The sequence below is a fragment of the Pygoscelis adeliae genome, unplaced genomic scaffold, assembly GCF_000699105.1.
Source record: "Pygoscelis adeliae isolate BGI_AS28 unplaced genomic scaffold, ASM69910v1 Scaffold402, whole genome shotgun sequence".
Classification (NCBI taxonomy): domain Eukaryota; kingdom Metazoa; phylum Chordata; class Aves; order Sphenisciformes; family Spheniscidae; genus Pygoscelis; species Pygoscelis adeliae.
Window position 1 is genome coordinate 1267598 of NW_008824411.1, and position 10294 is coordinate 1277891.

The following is a 10294-nucleotide window of genomic DNA, read 5'->3' on the forward strand; positions in this document are numbered from 1 at the left end:
CAGGAATGAAAGAAGTAGATTCCGATTATCATTTATTTATATGTTAAATAACAAAGCCCTCTGGGTGTGGCTTGCTTAGGTATTTTTGGATGTGTATCTCCTACAGCCCTCTTCCACTGAGAAACTTTTCTTGTAGAAAAGAGGTTTCTCCGCTAGCTAGAGCTGAACCTGCTCATTTTCCTGTACCCCTCACTGCACCGCTTGAAAATGAGTAGACAGAGCTGGCCTGCTCTCAGGTTTGTTTGCAGGTTCTTTTATTATTTTTTTTTCCAGATGAGCAATACAGATCCCAGTAAGCTGTGTGGTGAATAAACTGGAACTTCTTCAGTTTGCCTCTGAATTACGTCAGAGTCCGAGCTGACCTCAAACTGAATCCCAAATCGCTGCCTAATTTTGGCACATAAGTGAATGTCTTTGAAGCTTTACCTGCCTGAAATTTGTATTCCTGTTTCTCAGAGCAAATACATTTTATTTTATTGTATTAAGCAGAATAGAAGTGAACTACTTTTCACTATTGCTCGGATGCTGCCTTTTCTCTGTGCTCTGTGCCTGCCGTTGCCATTCCGGTGCACTTGTCAGTGCTAGAGCTCGCAGCAGCTGATACCTTTGAACAGAAACCTTTAAGTGCCAAAAAAGCACCACCACACTCATGGGCTTCCTGTTCCTGTAGAGTTGTGTGCGCAGCACTTCTTTTAATTATCATTCTGGGCTGGGCATCCTTTAATACAGTGAGAAGGCATGGGGCATCCTTTCAGCAAGCACCTGGTCCAGGGGGGAGGATCATAACTTCTGCGAGGAGGTGACCGGCAGCGGGCATGGGTGAGCTGGGGAGATGTGAGCACCCTGGGGGACTCAGGCAGCCACTTTGTGCTGCTTGTCCAATACCTCAGACATGCTGATTGCTGGTAAGGGGTGGCTCTCGAAGTCTGTCTTCCGTATATAATGTGGCGTAGTATGGTTTTGTTGTGGCCAAGAAGATATCAATGTATGATGGTCTGGATATGTGCAACAGATGTCTGGTAGTTCTACAGGGCTGTAATTTCACAGCAGTGGTAGTTTATTAACCAAAGCATGAAGGCTTCACTAACGTATTTTTAAATGTTAGTTAAAAAAAAAAATATATATATATAGTTAAAGTGCTGTGTGTTTATAGAATTGCTGTAAGCTAGAGAGACCAGATTCTGCCACGGAGAGCCCTATAGCCTGTCTCTCGGTTCCCTTCTCAGCCGTGGCAGCCTCCATAACCACTGCATAGCACCTGTCCCAGCTGTATACCTGCACATTCCCAGACGCGGTCTCGCTCTGCCTTTAGCAATGGGCTCCATGGGTAAAGGACAGTGGAGGTTTCTGCTGATGTCTTTGGGGAGGGAAGGGGGAGCTTTGAACCAGCTGAGCAGCTACCCAGCTGTGTGCAAGCCCTGCAGTAGGGCCACAGGAGTCTGAGGACTTACCTGGCACTCAGGGAGTAGTCCTGAGGCTGTCATGGATGGCTAAATGGCAGGTGTCTGCAGCGCGCGTTATCTTTGTTCAGTACCTGATCACCTTCACGGGCTGGCTTTATTCTGTAGAATGGTGGATCTTCTACTTTGGCTTATTGATCGCATTCCGTAAACTGTTGGTAATTGTGTTTAAAGTTTGACTGTTTTAAACAGCGTTGTAACAGACAAGTTATAGAAAGACTTAATGAGCACTAAAGCAGAACAGTTTATTCAGTAAATTTTTCCCTTTTGTATATGCAGTATGTCTGCATCTGATCTGAGCCGGAGCCTCCTTTGTAGTCAGCGATGCATTCTGGCAGCTTTAACGCTCCTTGGGCTTCACAGTGTTTGAAACTCTTACATCCCAGAGTTATTGTTTCTTCAGAAAATATGCGGAATATCATAGAGTCACAGAATAATTTAGGTTGGAAAGGAGCCCCGGAGGTCATCTAGTCCAGCCCCGGCTCGAAGCAGGGGGGTGCAGTATCTGTCCAACGGAGGAAGAGAGACGTGTTCTCTCAGTGGTATGGTCAAACTCCTGTTTGCGGGAAATCGTTATATGATTATTATTTATTTTAGCCTTGTTCTTAATTTTCATATATCCCTTTGCTCCCCCAGAATGAAAGCAGTAAATAGAATCTCATTGGATTTCTCCTTGTTTTTGTGTTACAGGCAAATGGACACAGTTTTGTACATATGGAACATGAGAAAGCTGTATTACTACTGAAGAGTTTCCAGAATACAGTAGACCTAGTTATTCAACGTGAGCTTACTGTCTAAATATTTTTTTATAAATAGTAAATATGTCTAGCCAGATCTAATGTTCAAACAGATTTATACATAGGAAACAAATTTTTTGCCAATTGCTGGACCAATGGCAAACAGTAGTGCCAAATGTATAATACTATATGTTAGTACCAATCATCTTGAAAAAAATATATTAACTATATAAATATATTGTTCATGTGGCTATGTATTAGTTTTAATTGTCAGCCTCTGGCTGTGCATTGGTGCGTTTTTTTAATCAAGTTACTTCTTAAAGTCAATTTCATATGATTTCAAAACACAGAAGCACATACAAATTCTTTAGGAATTCTGCTGTCCATCAGAAACACTGCCTCAAAGTTGTATATGCCTTTATAAAGATAAAATATATTAACCTGTACTTCCCATGAAATATTTCTATCATGTCACATACAAAATATAGAGAAAAAATATTTTCATAAACACCTCGAAGAAAGTATATATTAAATTAAATTTAATAATGTTCATTTATTTTCAATGCAAAGATATTATATGCCTTATGAAAATACCTGTACATATGCAGTGTGTATAGCTGGCTCCATATTAATTAGTGAAAATGTCACTATACAGGGTGAGATACTTAATAAATTATACCATCAACTCTGGGACCTAGATACAAATAACCTACATGAAAATTGGTTAACTTCCTTTTGTTTGACACTTTCAGTTGAGTCCATGTGAACACACTAAATGGATGAACAGTGAGTTTAGACAGGTATGGTTCATAAATGGAAGAAGGTGGTGATGGGTGGCAGTAAAACTTCTTTTGTTGCTGCTAATTTTATTATTTAACTTTTTAATTTCAAATCATAGGCCCTTTACTTACATCCCCCGTCCCCCCAGTCTTACATTGTTCTGTATTTTTACTCCGGTCCAGGCTGTGCTAGCCCCTGCTCGCTATGGTCACTATCAGTGAGGCTTTAACCTTTATATAATCCTTTATTTGAGTAATAGTCTCTTTAAAATGAATGGGAGCAGATTTAATCTAAGATATGATGCATCACAGGGGGAGCAGCGAATGACACTGAGTGAGCCTGGGAAAAGCTTTCCCACTGAAGAACGCAGTTTGAAAACCCTTAAGGTAAAAGTCCTGGTGCTGTTCCGGACAACAGAGAATATTGACAGCACAGAACTTTGCAAAACCTCTGTTGGCTCAGCAGTTCAGGTGTCCATCGTGTTTATAACTGACAGCAAGATGGAAAAACGTAAGAAAACCTCCCACGAGATTTTTTCAGGGGATCCAGTTTCCATTGACCGGAATGACACTGATGGCAATGGACTGCAGGGAGAGCTGGAACCTGCTCTGGGAGGGCCGGGCTCACTCCCACCTTTTCCGGCTGGATTAGCAACACCCTGAAAAACCCAAGTCAGAGGAATGTAGCTGTAGCACATGGGCACGGCTAGGAGCATTTTACTTTTTTGCTTGCGAGAGCCTCTAGAAAGTCTTAAACCTTTCTCCTCTTCCCATTACCTCAGCACACTGACTGAGGTAATTATACTTCAGATTAAACTGAACTTCAAAAGACGGTACTGCCGTTACGTGTAAGCCCTGTCTGCTATATGGACCTAGTATTCCTCCCACAGAGGTATGAACACACTTTGTGGAGTTTTGCTGCAGTCCTGTGTACAGTAAGTGGAAGGCCTGAACTACGAAAGGTGCTGTCAGCATTCCTGTTAGCCAATGTGTCCCTGACATCACCGAAATACACCAGTTCTCGGAGCTCCTGCACAGGCGGTTTGGTGTGCGAGGGGCTGACACCAGGCTCGAGGCAAACCGGACAAATTCACGGAAGAGAAATCTGCTCAGGTTACTAAATGCCTAGCAATGGCTTTGGGTTCGGGTGTTGGGAGAGGGTGGTATTACGAAGACCACCTGTGCACATAGCAAAGGAGAGATAAAGTACACCCCCCCAAACATTAAATTACAAATCAGTTAGTACAGTAGGAACTATCCCCTCATGTTATTATGAAGCACCAGCTTTTTAATTGTTTAAATTTTTTTTGCCCCCCCCCCCCCCCCCCCCGCCCCCCCCCCCCCCCCCCCCCCCCAACTGCATGGCAGCTGTTGAGAAGCGGAGTCTGGCCGGGCTGTGGCACTGAAGGCAGCGTGCTGGGTCAGCGCAGAGCTGCAGCCCTGGGCTCGGCTGCGCTAAGGGATTTCTTTAGCAATCATTTGGAAAGCGACACTTCCACATTTGCTTGTAAGTTCCCTATTCTCTGGTTGTTCGCATCTCCCTTTTTCTCCTCAATCAACAGGAACGATTAAGTTTATTAGTATAAATATTAATGAAACATGAATTCCAAGCTGACTGAGCCGGTTCCCACATCACACAAATTTTACTTTATCCATGCAAGCGTTCCTGCTGGAAGAGCTTCTGTACCACTGGAGTGGCAACACGCCACCAGATACCACAGTGAGCCGTAGCTGATGCTAATCCTCAAATTTACAATTTGAATAAATTATTTGATGATATTCAGAACATAAATTTAAAGAATTAATACTTTTCAGTATATTAAAATCTTCTTGATACCACAAGCTGAAAAAGCTTACTGAATTCACATGATTTGGTTTTGGATTGTTATTTGTTCAATTTTTTCAGTTTTCAGTTTTCTATCACACGGGTGCAATTTCATAACGTGCTATCAAATCACACAGGCTCTGGCAGAGCCCATCTGAAACTTTTCTAACATTCATGGCATTTCAGAGACCAAAATTTCCGTTCTTAAGTCCTCATTGCCCTTTAAAAAAAGAAATAAGGGTTTATTCAACATCACGTTCAGAAAATTGTAGACACCTACGTAGCTTTTAGTTAATTATGTTGAACGGGCGGTAGGTCCCTTAATAGGCATTTATGCACCTAAGTTCCTCTGTGGAGCTGCCTTTGTCTTTTCATGCAGAGAATCACTCTTCTGAGTGTGACCACACACGCACCCACACGGCGATGCAGCGTATACCAGCACGTCTGTTGTTACACACCCCGTAGGCATTTCGTGACAGCACAGCTCCCCAGCTCAGAAATCCTTCCTGTGACTCTGCTTCGGGCAGGAAAATGGAGTAAATGACTACGGCAGCTTTGAATCGTGCTGTAACACTGCCTGATGTCATCATACAGAACACGGCGCACCCATCCCGCCCCCTCTGCAAGCAAAACGGCAAGACAGGCTCCTGAGACGTGTGGCAGTGTTAAAAATACATATTACATACGTAGCACCAAAAATGTGGTAGGGAGTTGCAGATACAGGAAGGATGACGAGGGCTCGGCCTTAGGGCCTAGAACCAAGATAACAATTTACAGGTAAAAATTGGTAAACTGCAAAAAGCAAGTGAGCTTTAGTGCCTGTTAATACCGTATTTTGTGCTCGGTTGTTTTTCTGCCTGCTGAGTTTATTAGATCTAAAGCACAGTGGCATAATCAGTCAGGGCTGTGTGCAGAACTGTATTTCAGGATTGCTGAGTGCTTTCATTAACGGGTTATAATGAAAAGGAAATTACAATAAAATTAAGTTAGCGCGGTGGAATGTCACATTTAAGTCCTTAACTTAGCCGAAACTCCCACCGACCCTAGAAAGCGGCTTGGGGGGGAGAGTTCGGACTCCCGGCTGAAACATGCAGTAGCGAAGCTTTAACATCAACCCCCACTGCCCCCAAAATACCAAATGTTTTGGTTTTGGCATTATTTTTATTCAAATTGGCTGAAATGATGTTTAGCTAGCACTAGGATTATGAGCAACTAAAATTACTTTAATGGGACTACTTAGGATTTTTACATTAGTCCCTCAAAATCACTTGCACCTTCTGTCTTTCCTGGAAGGTCTCCTGTAACCTCACAGACACAATCGCGTACAACCCGGTTTGCAGGTCGGGTACCAGGTTATGTGCGTGCTTTGCACATAATTACGGTATTTATTTAATTTTTTTTACTAAATATGATTATATGGCAAGTGCTGGAGGCAGGTGACAGTTCATCCCGAGGTGAATTCCACATGTGGGCTCACTTTCACGTGTGTGAATGAATTTTGATCCAGGCAAGCACAGTCCCGGAATGCAGATGGTTTCCTTTCTTCAGGCTACTCAGCACTCCCAAATGTTCTCCCACGCTGACTGTACAAGCACTCAAACTCGGTATCTTTCTAAAGCTACTAATGGAAATTTTCATACTGACTGAAACAGGCTGTGTTAGAAATACCATGGGGAAGTCCAGCGTGTGGCCGGCAGCTCTCCCCCGCCAGGTTTTTGCCGTAGTGCTGCAGCGCGCACACGTTCCCATGGCAATAGGTCTGTTGGCTGGGAACGCGCAGTTCGGCTTTTTTTAGATTTTTTTTCCATGCAATAAACACTACTGACGATCCTCAGGGAAGGGCTAGATTAAAAAAGGAAGCCTGCGATGTAATCCCTTATCCTCATTTTGCAACAAGTTTTAAGGAGCTCAGCGGTAGGTGCCAGAGCTCCCATTCCTGTGCTACCCCTCGTACCCCGTAACCAACTGCGGGGCCTCCTCCGCCGAGTACACGGTGTGCCAAAAACCCAGTGGCCAGACTGGTAGGAACTCGTGTGCTTTTCTGCAGTCTTGTTACAAGGCAGCTCTTAAGGGGAAAAAAGAAAGAAAAAAAGAAAAAAAAGGGGGGGAAAAAAAGCTGCTTCCAAAACGTTTTCCTTATTTTGAGAGAAAAGTTAAGACCAGACCCCAGGGAGCCTGCAGGACTCTCCAGTCTTAGTAATTTACCCGTTTTCCCATTCACAGCTTGCAGTTTCTCTCTGGGTGTTGATAACCTATGATATTTAGAAGCCAGTTGTTCATAATAGCGATCATTTAATGTCTTCAAATCTGTTTTGATGTTTTCCAAGATATTTTTTCACGTGTCCATGTCTGCATCTGTATTTCACGGCACTACGCTAGCTCCTGAGGTGGGGACAGGCAGTGCCAGCCAGGGACGGCCGTGCCTGGCCGGTGTCTCAGCGCCGGTACCTGGGCGGGACAAAGCCGAGCGTGTAAGTGACAGCTGAGGGCCACGCCGAGGGGTAAGTTCCTAGCGCTGAGTGCAGTGCCTCCGTGGGACAGCACATGCAACCATTTCCAGGGGTTCACTGGGAACACTCAGCCTGAAAGACTGCTGAGGCTTTTAGAGGGTGGCCTTTTTCTGAACAGGAGTGAAAAGACCTTGGAAGCGTTGCTGTAATAGCCATATTTTTAGCTCATATAGGAACACATGAAAAGTGAAATCACTGATGTTATAGAACACCACTAATCTTCATGAGCCAAAAATCCAACTAAAAATTACAGTATGAAATGTTCAGGAGATTGGTTTGCTGTTGCTAGTAAGCACGCTGAATGTAAAAAAAAAAAGACATTCCTTGGTTAAACCTGGCTGGCTTGTAATACAGCAATTAATTACCTTATGCAATCAAAAAAATGCTTATTTACAGATATGTGTATATATATGTGTGTGTGTATATATATATATATATATGTATATCTCTGATAGAGAGACATGAACAGTGAATGCCAAGACAGTATTAAATGAAAAACCATACACTGCAATCTGCTCACGCGAAGGATCTGGTCTCAAGAGAAGACCAGGGATCAACAGCAGGACGATTGGGCGTCAGTCAGGGGTATTTACTCCCGGGGAACTAACCGCTAACGGGGTTAGCGCCTGGGGTCCGTGCTGCCCAGCCTCGTCGGTGGAAGCTAAGCTCACCGGCACGTGGGGCTCCGCGTGTCACCGTAGCGCTACCCCTCTCCCACCCCGCCAGGCCAGCCCTGTAAAACAGAAGGAAGATTTGACACACGTATCCGTTTCCCAAAATTCATGAAGAGGCACAGGAGGTGATGAGCCTCAGCCGTGGGCTGTGGATTCACCACCTACCTTAGCAGCATTTTTAACTGGTGGGATTTTCCATTTAGCATTTCCAAACGAGCATAAAGTTTTATCTGAAGTTCGAGCTCCCTACCCGTGGGCTAGTGTGTACCAACCCCCAGCCTGCCTCAGCGCTCTTCCCCCAGTCTGCTGCCTTCAAACATTTAATTTTAAGCAAGTGCACGACGATGTACCATTTCATTTTCGAGCAATCAGATGTAAGGACTTATTTCACTTGTCAGTCTTGGCAGTGTGAGCGGAATACAACGTAACGATACAACTTTCAGGCCAGTAGTTTGGATAGGATGTGAATTAATCGGTGGTTTGGTTTTGCTTGGAACAACTTGGGTTTGGGTATGTGTGATGGCGGGCATCAAGCCACGTGTGCGGCACAGCAGCGGCACCCAGAGGCCAGGCACGGACGCCCGCGCTCTGCCCCGCGGAGGGCGTGCGGGGCGGCTAACGTCAGCTTTCATGGAAAAGCAAATTTCAAAAGACAGTGTTTGCGAATCATAGAGTTTAAATAGTTTCTCTTTAAAAAAAAAAAACAAAAAAAAACAAGCCTTTTGCCAATCCTCTTCCTGGACAATTCCAGCAAATATTCTGGAAGTGAATGACATCACTGCATTGCTAAGAATTTCCACGGCCCTTGTAAGGCGTTTTCTGCAGCACCACCGTCCCAGCCACAGCCCTGCAGCACAAGAGGCTTCATCTCTGTCAATTGGGGCCTTCTCTGTCTCTTTGCTGGCACGCGTGGCTTTGCCCCGACCCCCCGGGCAGAACAAACGCTCTCATCAGTTCGGTTTTCTACTTGTGAGTACTGTATCCCGTTCAGAACCAACAGCTTACTTTATTAAAAATTTTACCATTTTATAAAAGACATGTTTAATTATGATGGAAATGGCTGTATTGTAATTAATATTTTGAGATAATTGTGATTTTGAGCTTAAATTATATACAGAAAATGGTCATTTTTGTATGTGTTAAAAGATTGCTATATTACAAATGACTAACTGTACTTTTCAGTTTAATTACAGTATCAATGTAAATAAAGCTGAATGAAGAAATATTTACTACTTTATTAACATAGATTGTGAATGTACTTAATGTTTTTTGCAGTATAAAGACTTACTGAACTTGAAAGCTGCTTCATTTTCTGTGCGAAAAGGTACTTCAAAATTCTATTTTAAATCTATTGATTCAGTGCAATCAATTATATTGTTAGTTCATTTGCACATGCAGGTTGTATCCTTCCAGTTTTATTTCATGTATGACACTTATCCGTAAGGTGCATATTGTGTTTAGAATGCATTTTGCAGATGCTTCTGTACATAAAACAAATACAGGGACTAAAACAATGCTGTGCAGTGTATAGCAGAGCCATTTTTCGGCTTTGGTGTACCCAACTTTTTCAGTATTTAAAAAAGTGTTTTGAATAACATTAAAAAGTCTCTTTATTGTATAAATAATAAAAATGTCACCTTATTGTAATTAATTTTTGTCATCTTTTACTATTGGAAAGGATCCGAGGTTTCCAAAAATGCCGTTCTGCAAGTTACGGAAAATGAGATGGTTGTTACCGACCCATCTCTTTCAAACTGGTGCGGATACCTAGTAACTACACCCTTCTCTTCAGCCATTTCACTTACAGCTTCAGAAACAGTCACGGCACCTACCAGCAAACCAAGCGGTGTTTGAGGGAAAGACTCCTTTTAATTACCAGGTATGTCAGAAAGAGACTTGAAAATGGAGCAACTCCCCTTGTTCAGCCATAGCTACTGGCGAGACATCAAATCTGGAAACGGAGCGACTGCAAGCTTGCGAAGAAAACCTTAGCATTTGCTGCTTTTTGGGTACAAATGCCGTACGGAAGACGGGGGAAACAAAAGAGCGGGTCAGGGGGTGTGTGTGAGAGCAGCCGTTCCATCATCCGAGTAATGACAGAACAGCTCTTGACTTGTTCGAGCTCAAACAAGCCATCATTCTTTCTGCACAGAGACGCCATCACATATTGCTAACAGGAAATGCCTTGCCCCTTCCCCTTCCTCTCCTCCGCCGCCCCCCCCAGGCCCTCTCTTTCTAGAGCAGGTTAATACCAGGCACCAGGTCTCTGGTGTCTCCAGCCGTGCTGGCCAGTTCTGGTCCTTCTCTAA

The 10294-nt window shown here is 43.6% G+C and overlaps 1 protein-coding gene across 1 annotated transcript in view; it reads left to right on the plus strand.

Moving 5' to 3' along the window:
- LRRC7 (leucine rich repeat containing 7) overlaps positions 1-2258 on the plus strand; it is a 109090-nt gene extending 106832 nt beyond the window's left edge. The window contains exon 24 of the mRNA XM_009320659.1: positions 2151-2258. Within this exon, the coding sequence (XP_009318934.1) occupies positions 2151-2258 (108 nt within the window). The remainder of the gene's footprint in view (positions 1-2150) is intronic.
- The last annotated feature ends 8036 nt before the right edge of the window (positions 2259-10294 follow it).